General features: G+C 41.3%; 1 protein-coding gene across 3 annotated transcripts in view; it reads right to left on the reverse strand.

Moving 5' to 3' along the window:
* Rnf130 (ring finger protein 130) overlaps positions 1-23484 on the reverse strand; it is a 93334-nt gene that overhangs the window by 18583 nt on the left and 51267 nt on the right. For 2 of the 3 annotated variants that reach the window (XM_069993839.1, XM_069993840.1), the window contains exons 4-7: positions 19664-19735; positions 17609-17691; positions 8194-8290; positions 4978-5182 (exon numbers count right to left, since the gene is read on the reverse strand). In XM_069993839.1, the coding sequence (XP_069849940.1) occupies positions 4978-5182; positions 8194-8290; positions 17609-17691; positions 19664-19735 (457 nt within the window). Of the gene's footprint in view, positions 1-737; positions 832-4977; positions 5183-8193; positions 8291-17608; positions 17692-19663; positions 19736-23484 lie in introns of all 3 variants that reach the window. The other variant, XM_069993838.1, reaches the window with a different exon arrangement.

A 23484-nucleotide genomic window follows, 5' to 3' on the forward strand; every position in this document is an offset into this window, starting at 1 on the left:
TCAAAATGGACCTTAAGACTCTTCTAAGCCAATTTTTCATCTTTTGAAAAACATCTTACCTATAGCAGCCCTGACAAGAAACACTGGTGTCCATTTGCACCCCCAACTCTTTATACTCCCCAAAGCAAACTGTCTTAACTTCTCAATAAGAAGCTCAACTGATGTTCTCCCTGGTACCAAGGTGAAATTTACCTTTCTGTAACCTACACTAGTCCCAGTTTTGCCTGTATAGATGTAATTTACCCTGCTTTCTTCTACCTCCTGACTGTCTCCCAAAACATTTGGAAAGAGCATATTTTTTCCTGATCACTTCTTTTCTGTAAGAATTCTTCAAAAATTTCAGTTGTCTCCTAAAAGCTTAATATGCATAAGACTCTAAATAAAGTCTGATGGGCCCCTATCATATTTATATCACTGATGAGGATGCTGACATTCTTTACACATAAAGACTACACTGGTGCCCTTGACATTTGTGGATTCATTCTGAGCTTGTGGCTAACGAAAACCTCTAGATACTTTATTCTTACTTTATTTTTATTCTTTACTACTACTCTTGTTAAACATGGTGAATTCCTAATCTGTGTAACTGATATGAAAGATAAATAAATTATTTTGCTTACGATCCCACTGGGATCAGTATGAAGCTGGTGGAAAGCCAATTTTCGCCACCTTTATGAAAACTGTATTTTCTTGGGATCATCTGGCACATGCAATCCAAAAAACAATTTGTTACTTACTCATTAGCATTCAAGCTAGCTGTGGCTCTGATGATCATGTAGCAGAGTGTGAGAGCACTGAGGAGGCCAAAACTGGCAATAATAAACCATTCTTCTGTTGACAAAGGAAAGGGAGTAAATCACTCTGGGGAGAAGGTTTAAGTCAAATCGATGTCAACACTTCCCTCAAATGCAACGAAGCAGACGTCAACGGAGGTGTAAGCCAAGATTGGCTCAAGGAAGTGAAGCAGGAGGAGGGTTGCCAGAGAGCTACTAACTGGAGAAGGTTAGTGGAAGTACTGGTAAAAGCTGCAAGTAGAAAGGAAAGCATGGCCCAACCATTTCTTCCAGTTTCCTGAGGTCTGTGAGGAGTATGGCCACCAAAAAGTAGATAGGAGAAGTATATATAAAATTCCACGTGGACATAGGTATTTTCATTGTTTATTTCAATGGCAGAGTAATCATACTTAGAACCTTCCCTTTGGTCATTTCTGCATGGTTGTAACACTTACTCTTAAAGGCTCAGAAATATGTAGTGGATCTTAAAGGTTTAGGGGATATTCCGAGCAGTCTACAAGCTGGTGTTCCATTGCATTCATGTTTATGTTCTTATGTATTACTATATTTAGGGTATTTAAATAAGAAGATCTCTCCAGTGGCTCAAGATAATAGGTTCATGACCCCACTGCCTAGAAACAACATTGGTTTTCTTGTTTTGTTGAGAAGTAGGAGGAGGTGATTGACAAAGTATCTGGCCCACCAAAGAGTTTCAAGGTCTGGTATATGGAGTTCTAAGGTGGGTTTGTCTGTATTTCTCCCTCTCTCCTTTCTTTTCTATTATTATTATTATTATTATTATTAATTTTCATGGTGCTGGGGATCAAGTTGCTGAGGATCTTGTGCATTCTAAGTCCACCAATGAAATATATCTCCAATCCTCTTTTATCTAGTCTCTCTCTCCCTTTCTCCCTTTTTTGCTGGTCCTGGGGCTTACACTCTGGGACTGGGTACTACAGCCCCACTTTGGCTTTTTGTGGCTAATCAGAGATGAGAATATCATGGATTGGACTTTCCTACCCTGGCTGGATTCAAACTGCAATTTTTAGATCTCAGCTTTCTGAGTGGCTAGGATTTAGGCATGAGCCAACAGTGCCCAGCTTCTCTCATTTTTTATAGTCTAGCTATCTTTCTCTTTCCCCACTGTTTCTCCTCTCTGTTGGTAATAACAACAAAAGCTCCTGAAAACCAATCTAGCTTTCTTTGAATTCTAAACTGTAAAGTATTTCTTAAACACGGCAACAACTAGGGTTGGTTTAATTGAGTAATAATCAGTAAAACATCCTCAATCTTTAATAAGACAGAGAATTATTTATACCTCAAATACCAAACATTTGTATATAAAAATTATGTATAAAATGGTTTTTTTTTTTTTACTAATCTGAGTTTTTTCTTCTTTTTTTTTGGGGGGGGGGATACTGAGGCTTGAATTTCAGATCTGGCATTTGCTAGGTAAGTGCTCTGCCACTTGAGCCACAGCTCTGCACTCTGGCTTTTTTGGTAATTTATTGGAGATAGAAGTCTCACTGACTTTCCTGTCTGGGTTGGCTTTGAACCATGATCCTCAGATCTTAGCCTCCTGAGTAGTTAGGATTACAGACAGGCATAAGCTACCAGTGCCTGGCTTGTCTTGGCTATTTTAAGGTAAGGCATTGTTTTATGCCTGGGCTGGCTTGGGGGGCGATCCTCCTATTTGTAGTTCCTGGTGTCACTGAGAATGATAGGCGTGTTACTGCTGTGCCTAACCTACCACTGTGCTGCCCCTGTAGCTTGGATAACAGACACACGCCACTGACTCAGTAGTCGCATGAACTTTTATTCCCATGCTGGCCTGAACTACGATCTCTCCTCTCCATCTCCCAAGTAACTAGGATTACAGGTTTGAGCCACTATACCTAGCCACACCTTGAGCTCTTCACCTGGGCTTGGTGACTCCCAAAACAGCCTGCAAAACTGTTGTGTACAGAGCCCTATCTCCAGAAAGGGGTTTCTGAATTTTCCATTTGATTTTTAAAGGCTTTCAAAAAGTTAAGATTTGCTCTTCAGGATTTCAGGATGCTGAGTTTTGTTCTATGAGGCTTATCTCAGTCAGATTTATTAGCTTATATTACTAAAATGCTTAGCAAACTTTTTCAATAACAGGGTAGTCACCACACCTTGTATTATAATTTTCTTCATCATTAAAGCTTTTTATTTAAGAAAAATGAGCCCTCAAGAATCCATGTAAAATCTACCATTTTGATGTGTTTATATTTTGTTAGGACAAATGAATACAAGGCATTAAAAAATCAGAGATGAATGATTATCAATACCAAGAAGCTCAAGATAGCCTTCTTTCTCCTTTTTCTTCTGTGTGTGTGTGTGTGTGTGTGTGTGTGTGTGTGTGTGTGCTGCTGTTGACTGAACCAAGAGCCTCACATGTATGTACTAAGCACACATTCCACCATCCAGCTATACTCACAACTTCTCAGAGTTTGTACATAATAAACTAATATCTAAAACTTCAATTATGTCTATATTACTGAATTCTGAATACACATAGATCTTTGTGTTTGTGTGTGTGTGATTTTATTTATGACAATTATTAACCAAAGAGAAGTTAACACTATCACAGAGACACCCCACATGCCCTGGCGTATTTTTGTAGCAGTCCATTACAACTAGGGTCCTGGTCACTTCTGTCCTCTCAAGGCTTATTTTGCATAGTGCCTTGCACACAGAGGGCACTGTCTGAATCTACTGCAGTTGTGCTACAGGGTTTCAGTAGTAAAAGCAGAGGTAACTTGGGTCTACTCTAATTGCATGATTTTATTTATTGGCATCATGGGTAAATTTTGCTAACGGTATTTAATTTGGTATATGAAGTGACTACTTTTTATCATCAAAAACAAGATTTTGAAAGGTCGTTTTATATAACATACAACAAAGTTTGTGCTTAATGTAGTAGTAGGTGCTCAATAAATGTCTGATGAAGGACTTCCAAAAGCTCATTAACAGCATTTGTCTCCTTTATGATCAAGTGGTTTTTTTTTTCTTTTTAAGAAAACTAGACCATAAAACCTTAATGCCAAAGTAGGAAAACCATGAAATGCTCGCAAAACAAATGGTTGTGAAATGGTAAGAAATGAACTTAAAATTAATATGAAAGAACAGTTCTATTTATACTAACTGAATGCAGGTTCTTCAAGTGTAGAACACAGATACAATTAAACCTGGGAAATCATTTTCTAGTGATAATCTCTGGTTGGTTAAAAAACACACGTTTCAACTGAACTCAGATAACACATGTTTTAATATGTCAAGAGAAACTAACCCCGGTGGTAAGCAGAATCCCATCAGTTTCAGGGTTTGAAGCTCTAGGCAAGCAACAGCATAAATCAGAACAGGGAGAACCAGAAGGGAAACCAGAGATGGGTGAAAGGTTGTTAGATGGAAACTGCACGTGAAGAATGAAACTGAAGAAGAGAGAGCTGGCATGTTACAAGGTGAATGTCTCCAATGCCCACACACGCCATCAGCCCATTCACACTTACACAAGCATTGCCCTCAAAATATTCAGCACATTTCTGTTTTGCTTGTCACCCGTCGAATAATCAAGACATTCGATAGTAGTCCAGAATAATAATTTTTTTGGTATATGATTTTTTGGCTTGTCTTCCATCTCATATACAATTATATCAGAGTTAAGTGTCAATAGATCAAACTTTCATAAAAAGTATATGACAAAGTCAGCGATGACAGGCCATCTCATGTGTCCCTGGAGTTGTGAATTTTTAGCATCGAATTCTAGGTTCCTTTTTCACTAAGTTGCCTGTGGCCTGGAGGATGAATAGAACCACTGCTCAGCGATACCACATTTCAGTACTGCAGCTGTCGGCTGACGACACACTCCAATGTCTCCCCTTAAATCGTTTGCCATGCAGTTGATTTCAAAACTCAGTTTAAAAAACAACTACTAAGTCAAGCCTCTGAATGTCCTCTCAGCAAATGCAGCTATTCCTACTGATTATACACAAATACATCGGTTCCTTATCATAAATAAAGTTCTGTCATTCCAAGTATCACTTTTAACAAAAGTCCACATTGATTTCTTGGTTACAAAGGCCCTGGCCCTGGTGGCCTTAACTTTCCCCTTGACAGTTTCACCGCATGCCCAGCACAAGAAGCAGTGCAGCTCTGTGTCTGCCAAAGGCTCCCCACTTACTTGTTACTGCAATGTTGATTTCTCCTGTTCTAGGAGTGAGCTCCCCATCCTGAGGAAGTGGTGATATCCCCGAAGTTCGAAGTGGCTCAAGGCCAAGGGAGGTGTCACTGGCAAGGTCACCTAGGGCTGATCTTCGGTTAACTGCTTGAGTTCTGGTGAGCCTTTCCATATCAAATGCTACGTTATCAGTACATGGCAGATTTGGCTGCAAAAATATTTCCACGTTAAAAATAGTTGTAAGAACAAGATCTTTCATAAAGTCCTGAATGTTTGACACTTATTGCAAGGACTTCACCGAGCTTTTTTCCACATGATTTCTTCTAGTTTCCCTGCCCATCTGCCTTTTCTACTCTTATTTTAGAGGTTTTCTTCAGAAGGCAGATGATCTTCCAAAAATGGTACAAAGGGAAGTCAAAATCCACTGCAGTAACTGAGAAAACTAACAATTGCAACTTGGTAAAGAGATGACAACTTTCTGTGGACATTATCACAGATTGAAGAATCATAATTACTATTATAAGGCTGGTAAATACCCAGCTTAACAAAAGACCAATTGCATTGCTTTGGTTAACATTAAATGTTAATGTTGAGACCCCTTTAACAAAATGAATACCAAGAAGCTGAAGCATGTTGGGGGTGAGTACCAAGATATGGGGTACATGAACGGGGGGATGAAGGGTGAGAAAATACAGTCATCATATTCAATGTACGTGATATAAAAATTGAACCATGATAGTTGTGGGTATGGATGGGAGGGGGAGAACAATGGGAAGGTAACAATGATCAAGATGTAGTGTACTCATAACTCAACTTTTGGAACTGAAATCCCTTAGTACACTACTTAATAGAAATAAGTATTAAAAAATCTTGAGGCATAGCAGATAGCAGGTGACATAAAATACCTCTTTCATCCTACTAACTCCTCTTAAATGCTCCATTTATCAGGTATTCAATTTTGAAGTATCTTCCATATTTAAACACAAATAACACATATAACTAAGAGCAGATCTAAGGTGAAAACATTTTCAAACTATAGGAAAAGCCGGGCGCTGGTGGCTCACGCCTGTAATCCTAGCTACTCAGGAGGCTGAGATCTGAGGATCGCGGTTCAAAGCCAGCCCGGGCAGGAGATACCGTAAGACTCCTATCTCCAATAAACCACCAGAAAACTGGAAGTGGCGCTGTAGCTCAAGTGGTAGAACGCTCGCCTTGAGCTGAAGAGCTGAGGGACAGCGCCCAGACACACACACACACACACACACACACACACACACACACACACACACACACACACACACACACACACACACACACACACACACACACACACACACACACACACACACACACACACACACACACACACACACACACACACACACAGCTGTTGGGAGCCAAGTCTATAAATTTAAAAAAGTGGCTACAAACCCTCTGTCTTAACAATATGAATCATTTGTTTTCCCTACAATCTCCAGTTCTTTTTTTTGTTTTGTTTTTTGTTTTTTTGGTCGGTTGTGGGGCTTGAACTCTGGGCTTGGGCACTGTCCCTCAGCTCTTCAGCTCAAGGCGAGCGCTCTACCACTTGAGCTACAGTGCCACTTCCAGTTTTCTAGTGGTTTATTGGAGATAGGAGTCTCATGGTCTTTCTTTCCTGGGCTGGCTTTGAACCACCATCCTTAGATCTCAGCCTCCTGAGTAGCTAGGATTACAGGCGTGAGCCACCGGCACCCAGCTTTCCAGTTCTTTTTGCTTGTTCAGACAGCACAGGACAAGTAAGAGTTGGTACAGAGAAGCACCAGTCAATCAAACCCTGTGTCTGTGGCTTTCTGGGCAAAGGAATTCCACTTTTAGATCATTCCAAAGCCCTATTTGTAAAAACAAAAACAAACAAAACCCTATAGTACAGTATATATCTGATGTTAATAACCTTGCTGTCAGAGGAGGCTTATTACAATTATTACATTTACAGAATTTAAAAATCTGGTATCGCTAAATAACAAACTTTTAAAAAGAATTTTCACTAAAAAAAGGAAAAGTATTAGCACCTGAAAGGACAGATTGGAGTCAATAACAGAGCTAATATTTTCCAAGTCTCTACTATATGTGAGGCACCAATCTCATGTGCAAGGAGACATTTGGTAAGATTGGGAGACTTTCTTTTTCCCTTAAGATATGGGCTCTCACTATCCTGTCCAGGCAGGTCTTGAATTTTTGTGCTCAAGTAACCCTCTGGTTTCAGTCTTCTGAGGAGCTGGGACCCCAGGTGTACACAGAGGTACACCTCTGTGCCTGGCTTTGGGAACACGTTTGACATTCTGGGATGCATCCTGACTGGCTTCACGCTATTAGCCTTTATGGATAGGGACTCGGGATAGTACTGCAGTCTTCCATGCACAGGACTGTTCCTCACAAGGAAGGAATTACCTAGTTCCTGAAGTGCCAGTAAGGCCAAAAGGACCTCTGGAGAGGAGGATAAATGGGGCATTATTGCCCCACAGTACTATACTCAAAGTGTGCTCTTCTAGTATGTTTCAAGTAGAACTACTTAAAATCTTTTTTGTTATAAAGCTAAAATGCCAAGCTCAACTGCTGGAGCAAACTCAATGTTTCGTTCCATGAGGAAATGACTCCATTTTTTTTTTTTTGTATTTTACTTTCTTCTACAAAGGATAAGTCAAGAGACATATACTTGTCTTAAGCAAGTTCTCATTTTATGATCTGGCACACACTGTGGCTGAACTCTACCCAACATACCCCGCTAATGCCCTGGCCAGGACGTTCAAGCTTCTCTAGGGGTTTTGATCACCATCTGCCTTCACTGCTTACAACTTAGCACTGCCAGAGGAAAACTTAAGAGGAAGAAATGTTAAGTGATGACACAATTTTCTATTATATCCAACACAAGCCAAATTACACCACCACATTTACTACTAAGTCAAAAGTCTATATCCTGTACCCTGGGATATTGTTTTGCCCAACAGAAGTATACATTTAAAAGTAGACTAGCACAGGTATTTATCACCCTTACTAGAGTTCCCCCCCGAGGTAGATTAGACTCTGAGATAATTAGGAAGAAAAGCACCGTTAAAATGGTTATATGACAAAAAAGATAATGTGTTCTTGGGAGATTAACTATGTCTGTTAAACAACTGTATTATAGTATATTACACTTAGAGCTCATTCTATACAAAAGTAGTGACAAAATAGGCAACATACCACAATTCCCAGAGCCTTCAAAATATTAAGTTTGCACATAGGACAGGTACAGTGTTCACTAAGCCAGGGATCCACGCACGATTTGTGGAAAACATGCCTATGAAATAATGGAAATTAAGTCACAAATTATATACTGGAAAACGTTTAGCTCAAAATGAAAAGAAATGCAATTTTTAATTAATCTGTTTTGCCTCTTTTCAGCATATTTTCTTCTCTTTTTTTTTTTTGTGTGCCAGTAATAGAGAGGGCTTGAAATCAGAGGGCATGGGTGCTATTCTTTAGTTTTTTTGCTCAAGGCTGACTCTCTCTGACTTGAGTTACAGCTCTACTTCCGGCATTTAGGTGATTAATTAGAGATATTATGTCTCATGGACTTTCCTGCCAAGAGCAGCTTTGAACAAAAATCTTTTTATATTAGCCTCCTAAGTAGGAAGGTCCTGGTCTGGCACATTTTCAAGTTCCAGGAGACAAGATATGTATCTTGAAAAAACTCTCCTGAACCCAACTTCAAATATAAGCAGCACTGTGTATTAAGACGTAACAAGTGGGATACTGGTTGTTTGGACATGTCTGTTTTTTTTTTTTTTTTCCATTGCTGGGGATCCAACTCAGTGCCTTAGACACATTAGTAATGTTCTACTACTGAGCTATATTCCCAGCCATTCCAACTTGTTGTTGTTGTTGTTTTCTGGTCCTGGGGCTTGAATTCAGGGCGGGGGGCACAGTACTTAAGATTTTTTGCTCGAGGCTAGTGTTCTACCAGTTGAGCCACAGTTCCACTTCTGGCTTTTTGGTAGTTCATTGAAGAGTCTCACAGTCTTTCCTGCCCAGGCTGGCTTTGAACCACTATCCTCAGATCTTAGCCTCCTGAGTAGTCAGTAGCTGCCACTGGTGTCTGGCCATTTTTTTTCTTTAAAAGGTACAGAGGCTGGATTTAAACTCCTGGCTCAAGCATTGTTCCCGTCTCAGCCCCCTGAGTAGCTGGGACTACAGGCATAAACTATTGTGCCTGGATTAGACTTCTTATTTGTCAAATTCCAAAATAAGGCTTGAAAAAAAAACCCTAGAAAACATACTACAAATAAAGATAATCATATGTATGAACTAGTTATGTTTTCTATAGTAGATAATATAAAAATGAAAGTTCAAATAAATATTAAGTCAGGGTTAATTAAAAGAGCTCTCCATAACTTTTAGTTTCATGCATCTCAACCTATGTTAAAGTACTGTACAGGTCACAGTGCAGTTGGATTTGTTAAGAGAATGAATGATACTTGTAATCAGATTAACATAGCTGAAATGTCAAATAGGAGATGGGTGATTTCCTCTTTCATTCAGAAAAGATAGAAAATAGCTCACTTCCTGAGGGGTCTGCATTCCTAGGAAAGGAACTTATGACTTTGAGGGAACTGTGGCAAATAATTCAAGGAGCTCAAGGAGCCCTGCACAAAAGCTCTGAGAACTGCAACAAAGTGGAAGTGGAGTCCTGGTCAAGCCAGAAAAGGGAAGGGCACCAATCCAACTACTAAGGGAACCTAGATCTGAGTTGTAGGATAAAAGCAATTTTTAGAGATAAATTGAACCATGGTCCAAACTGGGCCATTAAAATCTTCATTGTTAATTTATAATTTAATGTTCTGGTCACTAGTTGAAAAGGTCTAGAAAACTGTTTTTATTGGGATTTGTGAACACATTCCTATGTATAACAGCTTCAGCCAATAATACATAGTATCTATCCATTGTCATTTGATGGTCTTATATCCATTTCTTTGGGAAGGCAAAGTTGCAGATAACCTGCAGATAACTCATTTACCCAGCACTTCATCATCCTTGAAAGATTTAAGCCTTATGGTTTTTACATAAAGAAACCCCTAATCATCTATAGGCAAGACCTAAATTGATTTAATAGTACACATAAAGCACTTATGTCTGCTTCTTGTTACTTATGCTGACATATGGGAGCATTCCAAAGAGAGATGAGGTGTTCCTTACTACTCCTTACTCAATTTACCATTCAACGGTGCCAAAATTAACCGTAGTCAACGTAGACCAGAACAAGGTTTAGTCCTTTTGGGGGAAACAGATCACAAGGGTGCAGCTGCCTAGTAGCCTGCATATATTTGTGGGGAGCTATGGATGACTGAGGGTTTGACTAGAGGGGGAAGGAGGTGGGAAGGAGGTGGGGGTGACTGGGAGGATGCTCTCTGTCAGTTGTGCAAATAGAGATGATAGGATTTGGCTGGCTCACAGGTCAAGAGGGAATGTGATCTCTGACCAGGTCCACTTTGATGCTGGAGTGAGGATAGCCAAATGTAACCAACTTAGTGGAAACCCTCATTTAAGTAAGCAGCAGCCTCCTGGAGGTAAACAGCAGTCTGGCTCAGATACTCCCTGTTCTGGACAGTGTTTTTGCTTTTCTATTAACTGCCTATTTAGAATAGGCAATGGTACATGGATATTCCTTCTTTTGGGGTTCTTATGTAATTGTTTTCTTGCATGTTGGTTGATCTCAAGGAAAAATGCCCATTCCACCAGATAATTACGACGCCTCCATGGAGTCTTATACTGAATGACAACAGAGATTAACTGGCTCTTTGGGGACAAATTAAAATCTTGCTTCCTTAATTAACTCAAAATCTGAAAGAAATAGTTCTTTACAGATAGGTTCCTTTTGGCTATCTATCCTTGCACCTGCACCCCCGTCATCTCCCTATCCTCTCAACTCTCCTTCCTCTGACCTAAACCTGATCTTTCCAGATTCCCCAGCAGGCTGGGTTCTGTGTGTGTCTCACCTCCCACCTTCAATCTCTTAACTCCTACAGCACACCCTCACTTCTGAAGATGAAATTTAGAGCTGTGCTCTGTACCCACCAGCCCCTCCACTGTCCTTCCTTCCTGCCATCTTTTTTGTTAGTCATGGGGTTTGAACTCCAGGCCTGGGTGCTGTTTCTGAACTCTTTTGCTCAAGGCTAGTACTCTCTCACTTTGAGCCACAGCTCGACTTCTGGTTTTCTGGTTGTTAATTGGAGATAAGCATCTCAAGGACTTTCCTGACCTGGCTGGCTTTGAACTGTGATCATGAGATCTCAGCCTCCTGAGTAGCAAGGATTACAAGTGTGAGCCACTGGTGCCCGGCTCTTCCTGCCTTCTTATCTTCTGCGCCCATTCTCTTCACCCTCTTGCTCTTGTGTGCTCAGTTTTACTGCTTCACCCACATCCACTGTGCAAAGTTCTACTACCACAACTGCTGGGGTCTCAACTACTACTCCTTCTGCCTCCCAGCCCCCGGCCCCACCTAATGACTGTAAGGCAGGGCAAAGAGGAGAAGGTGGGCTTGATCTAGCTATCTTAGAGGCAATAGATCTAGAGCAATAAATGAAAAACTCTAAAGACAGGCAAATAAAAGGTACTGTTGAACAGGCAAGGTGATGTTCATATTCCAGCAGCCTCCCATCCCAATAAACGGTGTGATCATTCCTGCAGCATGCCTCAGGCCAGGCCATGCCCAGTGCAGTGCTGGCTCACTAAAGGAGGGTTTTCTATAGACATCCAGACAACTCACAAAGTGGCACCTAAGACAAGTCAGACCTTGAAAAGAACCCCTTCCCACCTGGGCTGTAGCACTAAAGCTACATTCCTAGCCCTATTTAGCTTTAGTACTTTTTCAGATAGGTTCTTGCTTATTGCCCAGGGCTGGCTCAGACCTTAATCTTCCTACCTTTGTCACCTGCAGAGTTATGCCTTACCACTTTTTTGCTCAGGCTGGCCTCCCTGTTGCTATCCTTCTGATCTCTGCCTCCCAAGAAGCCAGGATTATGAGTGTGTACCACCACTCCCAGCTCATATATATACTTTTTAATGTCAAGAAGGTATTCGGTTTACAAAACCACAGTACCTTTTTTAAAATCAGAATTAAGCCTTCTTCAGCGGGTACTTAAAGCATGCTTTAAAACTATGAAAGACTTTAATGATAAAAATACACACAAAAGCAGAAGAGGGCTTGGTATATTTAGGATGGAACAGTGTACTGGGATGGAAAGCAGGTGATGTGTTAAGAAACGGTGAAAGGTGAAAAGGACAAACATATCAGAGCTTCAACCAAAAAGTCCTTTATTCTTATAAGAGGTACTTCGGGATACAGAATGTGAAATGCATAGAACATGGAAGGAACAAAACCAGTAACACTGAAATGCAGGGCCCTTTTCTTTCCTACTCCTCATAGGCCATGAACTAGAGATGTCAGAGAAAAGCGGGGGTAGGAGTCTACACTGGAGGTGAGATGTTTTCACAGTTCTACAGCCTCTGGGTGCCGTAACAAGGACCTGGCAAACATAAAAGGATCCGAGATTATTAAAGGTCAGAGACAAGAACTTCCTGTAGCCAGGATTGGTAGCAGATGCTGTTTAGTTCACCCTCCCTCCAAGGTGGGGATGATCGCAGTAATTCAGCCAGCCAGCAGCCAGCTGAATGACCCATTTTAACTCCCAAGCTGGCATCTTACACAGACTTTTTAAAATCCAAGCTGCAGCATTCTTCTTCTAAAAAAAGGACTTTTACCTACTCAAATATGGTTAACCTTTGAAAAAGGTGACTGTTTCCACATGCTGGGTAATATCCAAAGGATGATCAACTGTAATCAACTGACACAATCAGGAGGCCCCTAGAGCAGTGCCAGCTGCCATCTGTCCACGGTAAATTAGAGCAACAGAGGATGAAAAGTAAAGGTCATGTGACAAAAAGCCAGTGATTCATGAGAGAGCTATTATCTATAGATAGCAAGGCTTAGTTCAGAATCTAGACAGACTTGTTAAAAATCAAGGACAGATGGACACTAGAGACCTGGCTCTTTCTCTCACTAAAGTGAAAGGGAAGTAGATCCTGCCCAAGGCTGGCTGTGAAGGGGTGAGACTTCAAGGTGCTTAGAGGTAAAGGCTCTGAAAACTAGACTGAGAAACATTTGAGCAGGATTAATTGCTGATAGTAGAGACAGAGCAAAACTGAGTAAAACAGTCAATAGAGCAAGGTCCTGAGGAAGAGAAAGCTGGCAGGCAGGAGCCCAGGTGGGAAGAACAGCACCAGACTGGAGGGGCTGGCTGCCTCCTGCACTGCAGCAGGAGGTGCAAGGGAGGGTGTGGAGGTAGGTAGACCTAAAGGCTTGGGCATAGGAAGTTGAGGAAATTCTTCTTCTTCTTTTTTTTTTTTTGGGTCCGGTCGTGGGGCCTGAGCTCTGGGTCTGGGCGCTGTCCCTCAGCTCTTCAGCTCAAGGCTAGCGCTCTACCACTTGAGCCACAGCGCCACTTCCGGCTTTTTTCTTTTGCTTATATGGTGCTGAGGAATCGAACCCAGGGCCTCAGGCATGCAAGGCAAGCGCTCTACCACCGAGCCGCCTTCCTAGCCCCAAGTTGAGGAAATTCTAACCACTACTTTCTCTACAAAGTTCATGTTCAAGTTCACTGAATGTGGGAGCAGTATGGGGAAGGAAGGCATTTAGGGAGAAAGAAGGGCTCTGGCAATGCGTCATGTCCGGCTGGTGCTACAGCCTTAGTGTTCAAAGCCCTAGTGGGAGCCTGGGGCAGAGCTGCTTAGCCCTGTGAGATAAAGGAAGCTCTGGCCAGCTCAGTTTCAAAGATCAGACACAAAGAAGAAGGGAGGTGTATACAACTAAGCGGCAGCATATGGTAAGAGTTAATGCAAAGAACTTGAGAGGCACTGACTGGAGATTAAAGCCTGGGGAAGATTTGGAGTAAAGAAGACCATCTGTGTGTAGATATCCTGTAGGTTCTGTTAAGTCAATAGTTCTACTCTGGAGACATCTGTAGGATGTGGGTACTTCTGGCATCCAGTGCCTATTGGCCAAGGATACTGCTGAATATTCTGTGATGCACAGGATAGTTTCTTCCACTGCCAATTCCAAACAAGTATCTGATACCAAATGTCAATAGTACCAAGGCCAAAGGTTGTCACCAAATGCTGCTTAATGTAAAAGTCAATTTCCACTTCATCTGAGGATCATACCCTTTCAGTGAGGTGAAATGTCCTGTTGAACATGTCAAGTAATGTAGTGCAACTTGCTAGCAGCAACTTGCTAGGACTTGAGAGCTAAGAGTAACAGACTGTAGCAGCTCCAAAGCAACGTGACAATTCTGACAAGCAAGTCTACTCAAAAACAGGGCCAAAACAACCAAGGGAACACTGCTGACACCAGGGTGCCAAAGAAATTCAATTAAGTCTACCAAAATTTCTCATATTCAAAAGTAGGCCACAAATATGAAGGTTGAGAACCAGCTCTTTGGTTTCCATCACAGAGGGTTAAGATCGACCAAAGCCTTGGACCTCAATGGAGGGGAAGCCTCACTGGAAACTTACAACAGGAAATCTACTGGGATTCCATTTGGGGTGTTTCTGAAAGCTCTCCCTGACTCCCATAGACACTCAGGTGGAAAGCTCTGGGTTAAATTGAGGAAAAAGAGAATTTAGAATGAAATTTTGGAAAAGCCAAGGCTATAGGGATAGAGAGAATGAGAGCAAGCTTCTCAGAATCATCTATTTTAGGCTGAGACTCCCCTGGGGAAGACACTCTCATTTTAGTAATAACGATGAAGGATTCCCCCCCCCCCCAACCCCACTTTCTTTCTTTAGGTTACAGATGGTTCCAGGGGATACTAGACTGACATAGGAGACAGAATTTGTGAAGTGTTGGCTTCTTCCTGCTCATAGCAGGCATTTGCTGATTATGCTTCAAGATGAATCCTACTGATAGTTTTCTGGATTTGATTTGTGTACATATTTCCTCATGTTTTTAGATTGTAAAATAACTACAGATGCTAAAAATAGTCATTATATAACTTAATTTCCTATAGGATAGCTTACATTTAGTTTGATATCACTAGAATGATTTGTTAAATCAGAATCTTGGTTTTTTGTCTTTGTATATGGAAATCTTAAGCACTATTTTCTCTCTCTCTCTCTTTTTTTTGAGTCAGTCCTGGGGTTTAAACTCAGGGCTTGGGTGCTGTCCCTGAGCTATTTTGCTCAAGCTTAGCACTTTTCCACTTGAGCCACAGCTCTACTTCTGGCTTTTTGGTGTTTAATTGGAGATAAGAGTTTCATGGACTTTCTTGCCTGGATTGGCTTCAAAGTGCAATTTTCAGATCTTAGCCTTCTGAGTAGCTAGGATTACAGGTGTGAGCCACTTGCACAGGCTAAGCTCTGTAATTTGAAGACAAACAGATCTTCCTCGACTCAAAGTATATTACTTTGTAAATAAGTAAAATAGGGCCAGTAACCTTAAGGACACATATTTTATTTACTTATGTATTCTGTGAATATCTTTTAAGAAGAGGTGAGAGAAATCTTTGATTTTAGGCTTCTAGGGAGGTAACTTTGTATTTCTAGTTGACACTCATAGTAGTGTACCTTAAGTGTTTCACAGTCCCAAGCTTGAGATAGGATCACAATAGAAATGAACATGCCTATAAAGAAAATATGTTCTTTTTAGGCACCAAAACTTCTGTGGACACTCTCCTTCTGGATAGAGGTATTCAGTTCTGTGTATGAAGCAATGATATTAAAGGTAGACTGGGGCCTGGTGCCGGTGGCTCACGTCTGTAATCCTAGCTACTCAGGAGGCTGAGATCTGTGGATCATGGTTCAAAGCCAGCCCAGGCAGGAAAGTCTGTGAGACTCTTATCTCCAATAAACCACTAGAAAACCGGAAGTGGTGCTGTGGTTCAAGCAGTAGAGTGCTTGCCTTGAACTGAAGAGCGCAGGGTAAAGTGCCTAGGCCCAGAGTTCAAGTCCCATGACTGACAAAAAAAAAAAAAAAAAAAAGGTAGACTGTTGGGCTGAGAAGGTGATTCAGTGGTAGGTAGAGTGATTGTATAGCATGCATGAGGCCCTGGGTTCGATTTCTCAGCACCACATAAAAAGAAAAAGCCGGAAGTGGCGCTGTAGCACATGTGGTAGAGCACTAGCCTCGAGCAAAAGCAGCTCAGAGACAGTGCTCAGGGTCTGAGTTCAAGCCCCAGGACTGGCAAAAAAAAAAAAAAAAAGGTAGACTGTTAATTTGGCTCTGCTGTTTCTGAATGGGGTAAGCCTGCAGCCTTCTATTGGCTTCCCTATCTTTTCTATACAATGTTGCCATGATGTGGGAATTGTGTGAGTTTACCCCCAAGGGTCCACTGTGACTCAAGATTTGTGATTAAAGATCCTGTTGGCCAGAGGGGGAACCTTTGGGAGATGGGAAACTTCGCAGTGGAAGGTCTTTAGGTCCCTGGGGATGTGGGGTATTCCTGAGAGACTCCTTTGGAGGTTCCCATTAGAGAGCTGTTAAAAAAAGAGCCAGCCGGGGCGGGCCTGTCTCTCCTCTTTTCTCAGAGCTCCTCCTCCAGAAGAGACTGATGCTTCCCTGTGAGCTCTCACTATGTTGCCTTCCACAGAAGACAAACCAATAGAGCCCATGGAACTTTGAACTTCGAACCTCCAAAACTGTGTGCTAAAACAAACTTCCTTTTCTTTATAAGTTGCCTTTGTCAGATATTTTGTCATTGTAATGAAAAGCTGACTAATATAGACTGGAGAAAAACAACTTCTTTGGATTTTTGCCAGGATCACAAAGGACAGTAAAAATGTAACCTCCACAGAGTATGGAGTACTGACCCAGAGCAGTCCCTCCCCAGTTTGCATAATCAAAGTTCGGAGGAAGACTTAGTTCCAGGTCCCCACACTTGTGCAACAGAGCCAGGTAAACCTGTGGAGGTCTCACTGGAGGGAAACAGGACGCTGTTTTTTGTTTTAAATTTTCAATACTGGGGTTGAATTTAAGGCCTTCATGCTGCAAGGTAGGCACTTGTATTACTTAAGCTACAACCTTTCTGCCCCATCATCTTTTTTTGCATTGGTTATTTTCAAGGTTAGGTCTTCCTTTATGCTCAGGCCACCTTGTATGCAATCCTTCTACTTATGCTTTCCTCTGTCATGGGGATAATAATAGGCATGAGCTACTGTGCCCAGCCACTGTTTGAGATGGAGGTCACCATCTCCAAAACAAATAGTTTTTTTTTGTGGGGTTAGGGATTGAACCCATGATTTCATGCATATCAAACAAGTGCCCTACAACTGGACAGGAGACTATTTTGGAAACTGGCAGAAATAACATAGAAAGAAATGCTTAATTTACAATGTATCTGGATGTGTCATATGTTCCTTATGACACTTGTGCAATCACTCTTGGGAGGCAGCATTGCTCATGTTGACTATCACCCCTCCCCCCAGCTAGAACAATGTACAGCCAGTCCTCAGCCCGCCAGAATAGCCACGGGCTAGGTAGCTCTCAGAGTCAAGTGGATATGCATGCTAAAAGAGAGTTATGTAAAACATTAATGCCACTGTTTTCAAAGAAAGTAAGCTGACATACTTGCAAGGGAGAATCCGAACAACATCATTCTGCTTATAACTCTCTATGCAGACCGCACAATGATCGAAGTCTGGGTCTGTTTCCTGAAACAAAAAAGCAGTTACATGCTTAAAGTATGGACAACGGGGATGTAACTCAGCTGAGATGGCTCCTATGGCAGCAATGGTAAACAAGTGTATATAACATAAAAGTTATAGAATTCACTGTTTCATTTATTTAAGTATACTGACCCAAATTGTATCTAAGACAACCTAGTTCATCTTAATATTAAGTTGTAACAATCAATACTAATTCTGTTCATTGTATATCATAGAATAAGTCAAGAGTTCTAATTGTTCTTAATATTCACATTGGCTATTACCTTGAACCATTGTCTTTGTTCCCTTCTTACAACTGCTATTACAAAATAGAATAGGTTTCACTGTACATTCTTCAAAATCTGGGTCCTCATCAGGAAGCTAACATAATCAATCACCTCTGTACGTAAAAGCACAAAAGATGGTGAGCTTGTAATACAACACTATCTAGAGTCCCTGTCCAAGTATGGGAGCTTTGTGTCTGGTCAAAGACATTGGGTAGAGAAGAATCACTGGCTTACTTCAATACTGGTTAATATAGAAAAAGTCAGCCTGGTGTTTGGTCTTCAGGTCTTAGGGGTGTTTTATCTGACTTAAAAAAAAGTACAATCCAAAGCTGGGAAAGATTGGTAGCTTTAATAATGGCAACAAAGACTATTTTGTCCTAGTACTGAGGTTGACAGGTTGACAGCATTGAAGACAGGTTACATCAGCTCCAGGAAACTTCAAATGAATGACAACTGAAGGTCACCAGGCTAAGAAAACATTTATGCTGGTTATCACTCTTCTAGGGTTAAATGCAGCTGCCTTGATACAGCTTTATTTTCTATCAGTGACCTTTTCCCTTTCCCCTTAGTGTATAATGAATCCCAGTGAGAACGTTTCTACCTATGTCCAGGGCAGTTACACAATGTAGTGTCAAGGAAATGGGAATAAAAGTGGATGAAATCCAAGTATCTGAAGCCAGACTTCCAGAGCTTTTTCTTTTTTCTTTTTTGCCAGTCCTGGGGCTTGAACTCAGACCCTGAGCACTGTCCCTGAGCTGTTTTTGCTCAAGGCTAGCACTCTACCAGTTGAGCCACAGCACCATGTCTGGCCTTTTCTGTTTAGAGATAGGAAGAGATGGTAAGGGGAAACAAAGGAGGGGGCAACAATGCTTGGCAAGAAATGTACTCATTACGTTGCTCATGTAATTGTAACCCCTCTGTACGATATTTTCACAATAAAAAAAAAGTTTTGGTTTTATGCCTTTAGAGGGCTTTTTTTTCCATTCTTGGTAATCTTGACATACTAAATGTATGACCTAACACTAAGGTGCAATTTTGTACTTCAGAGTTCACGTGAAGCAGGTTCTATCATAACTTGAGTTCTGACTGAGAAAGTCTAGTTTAAGGTCTCAGTCATATAGACTTTCGTCATTTTGTCTCTTAGACTTAGTCCCCTTAAGCATCAGGCCCACTTCTGATAAACTGTGCTCCTCTGTTTTGAAAGTGTTAGCCTGATGTGAAAAAGAATCTTGTTAACACCTATGGGTTAACTGAAATACCCCAGAAATGTAGGCCTCCAGTTATCCATTTAACTGGAGAAACAAAATCCAAGAGATGAAACAAAGCCACAAGAGATACAGGAAGAAAATGACTATCTCTTAAGTATTTCATGTACAGGAAGTGGTGCTGTAGCTCAAGTGGTAGAGCGCTCGCCTTGAGCTGAAGAGCTGAGGGACAGCGCCCAGGCCCAGAGTTCAAGCCCCATGATCGACAAAAAAAAAAAAAAAAAAAAAAACTATTTCATGTACAAACCGTCCCATTACAATACTTGGAAGATGTGGGCCAGGTTTTAGCAGAAAACTTTTATAAGTAATCTTTTGAGTCTACTAATGGCAGAAACATTAGGTCCAGGAAGGCTGAAGGGCTTCCAGATGGCATACATGGTAAGACTAGGATTTCAAACAAAAGGTAAAGTTAGATCATTACTGTACCTTATCACCCTTTTTCACTGTTCTGGTTGTCAATTTACTGATGGCTTTCTTGGCAGCATCTCCAAGACGACGCTATGAAAATGGCAAACAAAACCAGACATTAAAAGTAAATCTTTGAAAGCCTTCATTTTAAATAACTAAGGGTATAAAGTCTCTTTTCTATATCATGCTCTTTGTCATACTGTAGTATACAAGAGGATTTAAAAAAGGCAAAAAATATTTTTCAGACCATCAGATTCTATATTCCAGTTGAATACAAAGTAAATGGTAAAAAGCCATGTGTCATAATCATTTTTTGTATTTTGTGTCTACTAAACAGGGGAAGTATTACAGCACCATACAAATCTACTTCATGCGTACTACAGCGCTAATACCCTTGCTTCCCTATTGTGTTCCAGGGATGACCACTGGTGCGGGTAGCAAAGGACCTCTAATGCTCCTTGACATTCTTATCAGGATGAAGGAAGAAGGGATGCAGTAAGGCTGTTACTACCATGCTCTGTAACCTGAGGAAGGTGTATTTCTCTTTCTAGGCTGAGTCATTCTCATTTATGTAGGAGTCAGTTCAGATAATCTCTAAAATTAAATTCATTCAACATTTTGCTAGACACTGACCAAATGCTAGACACCAAAGGAAAACAACAGTGAACTTTAACCTTGGGAAGCTACCTGCACTGAAGAATAATAAGTAAACATATTGCACAGATAGGTGGGCGCGCCCAGGGTGGAATGGCAGTAAAAGAGGCAGCCTCACGTAGAGGGTGGGCCAGAGCAGAGGAATGTCAGGGAAGACTGAGGACACAAGACCAAAGGTTAAGACTAGGATAAGTAACAAAGAAAAGGAAGAGCACAAGGTTAGGAAGGAGGGTTTTGAACAAAGGAATAGTGCAGAAGACGCCAAGTGAAGTACAGGTAGTGAAATAAAGCATACATACACTCAAAATAACCACGGTGAGCATGTATTTTACTGTTCCTCACAGAAGGCTTTGTGAGTTAAGACCGTGGTCACTGTGGTCGAGACAGTGGTCACTATAGACATAATTGCTTTTGTTTTTGGTGCTGATTCTGGGGCTTAAACTCAGGGCCTGAGCTCTGTCCCTTAGCTTTTTCACTCAAAGCTGGCACTGCGCTACTTCTGGCTTTTTGGGGATAAGAGTCTTGTTGGCTTTTCTGTCTGGGATGGCTTTGAACTGTGTTGCTTAGATCGTAGCCTCCTGAGTAGTTAGGATTACAAGTGTGAGCCTCTGGTGTCAGCTAAGCATTGGTTATTTTTGAGACAGGATCTCATATCCTATCTGGATGAGCACCTGGACCACTATCTGCTTATTTCTGGCTTCCTCTCACATACCACCAGGCCCAGCTCCTCCTTTTGAGATGGAGTCTTTTGGACTTTTCTGCTCCAGCTGAACTCAAACAGTGATTTCCCTGATCTCAGTCTCCACATGGCTAGGATGACAGGTATGACCACCTTGCCTACCACGGGTTAAGAAGGTGTTTCATAAACTTTCCTGCTTGGGCTGGCCCTCAAACCACAACCCTCCTGGGTCTAAGCATCCTAGGAACTAGGATTACAAGCCTGCACCACCAGTGCCCTGCTCCTTTGCCTATTTTTAAATTAGGCTGCTTTTTTTTCTTATTATTGACTTTTAAAGTTCTTTTACATTCCAGACTTTATCCCTTATATGACATATAACTTTCTTAATTTCCTTTTTAATTGCTCATAGTAAGTGTACTGGGTTTATTTTGAAAGTATATCTGAGAGAAGTGGTAGGTTAATGTGGAGAAAGATTCATGATGATATGGTGGCTTGGGGCCTGGGCAGCTTAGAGAACAGAACTACTTACTGAGATGTGGAAGATGCAGGAGAGCAGGTTTGGAAGGAGAAATTGTGAATTCTACCTTAAATATATACCATTTCCTTAAAACCACCAGAGGGACCCCTGTATCCTAATCCCTAGGGACTTTCCTCACACCTTCTGGTTGACCAGTAGCCTGGGTAGCTCTCAGGTCAGCTGTTCTCTATGTTCTCTAGCCTAGCCTTGAACTCCTAGGCCCAAATAATTCTCCTGCTTCAGCCTCTTAAATAGCAGGGACTACACCTAGCTTCCATTTATTGGGATGATTAAAAAATTATGTAAGAGATTGATATGGTTCCAAAGTCAACAGTATAAAACTAGGTATAAGGAAGACTCATTTCCAAATTTATCTTCTCCACCCTGTTTTTTCCTCCCAACATAGTAAACTGCTTTATCTCTACATTGCTTCTCTTAAGAAAATATACTCCTCAACATCAGACCCGAAACTCTGAAACTACTGCAAGAGAGAGTAGGAAAAACATTAGAACATATAGGCACAGGCAGGAACTTCTGGAATAGAGTGCTAGCGGCACAACAGATAGGAAAGAGACTCGACCAATGGAGCTACATTAAAAAAAAAAAAAGTTTCTGCAGAGCTAAGGACATCGCTACTAAACTAGAAAGAGAGCCAACCAACTGGGAAAAGATCTTTATATCAGACAAAGGCCTACTACAATATATACAAGGAGCTCAATAAATTAACCTCTCTCAAACCTAATAAACCAATCACTAAATGGGCAAGAGAGGTAAGAAGAGGCTTCTCAGAAGAAGAGGTAAGAATGGCAAAGAAATATATGAGGAAATGTTCATCATTCCTGACCATAAAGGAAATGCAAATCAAAACAATCCTGAGATACTATCTTACCCCAGTTAGACTGGCCAATATTTTGAACTCTGACATCATCAAACACTGGTGGTGATGTGGAGAGAAAGGAACACTAATGTACTGCTGGTTGGGAATGTAAACTAACACAATCACTCTGGAAAGCAGTTTGGAAGTTCCTCAAAATACTAAACACAGACCTTCCCTATGACCCAGCCATACCACTCCTAGGCATCTACCCTGAGCATCATAAGCCAGGCATGACAAGGACATCTGCACATCCATGTTCATTGCTGCACTATTCACAATAGCCAAGATATTGACACAACCCAAATGCCCCACAATAGATAAATGGATAAAAAAAAAATGTGGTGCCTATATACAATGGAATTTTATGTAGCCATTGGGAAGGATAAAATGATGTCATTCACAGGGAAATGGATGCAACTAGAACAAATCATGTCAAGTGTGGTAAGCCAAGATTAGAGACACAAATGGTACATGTTCTCCCTGATATGTGGAAGTTAGATTTAAAACTCAATGAAACATGACAAGTTATACAGTATTCTACACACTCACATACAGTGAGACCAAAAGAAGATAGACCTAGGAGAAAATTCACCAAGTTGTAACACCCATGTACCTACACACACACACACACACACACACACACACACACACACACACACACACACACACACACACACACACACACACACACACACACACACACACACACACACAATTTATATAATAATATACATACTGAAACAAACTCCAAAGATATGGAAACAAAGGACCTTTAACCTTTTTAAAATTTTTATTTTATTTTTTTGTCGTTTATGGAGCTTGAACTCTGGGCTTGGGCGCTGTCCCTCAGCTCTTCAGCTCAAGGCTAGCACTCTACCACTTGAGCCACAGCACCACTTCAGTTTTCTGAGTGGTTTTTTTGGGAGATAAAGAGTCTCATGGGGGCTGGGAAGGTGGCTCAATGGTAGAGCGCTTGCCTTGCATGCCTGAGGCCCTGGGTTCGAATCCTCAGCACCACATAAGCAAAAAGAAAAAAGCTGGAAGTGGCGCTGTGTCTCAAGTGGTAGAGCGCTAGCCTTGAGCTGAAGAGCTGAGGGACAGCGCCCAGACCC

The sequence above is a fragment of the Dipodomys merriami genome, unplaced genomic scaffold (assembly GCF_024711535.1).
Source record: "Dipodomys merriami isolate MVZ:Mamm:240054 unplaced genomic scaffold, mDipMer1.0.p SCAF_44, whole genome shotgun sequence".
Classification (NCBI taxonomy): Eukaryota; Metazoa; Chordata; class Mammalia; order Rodentia; family Heteromyidae; genus Dipodomys; species Dipodomys merriami.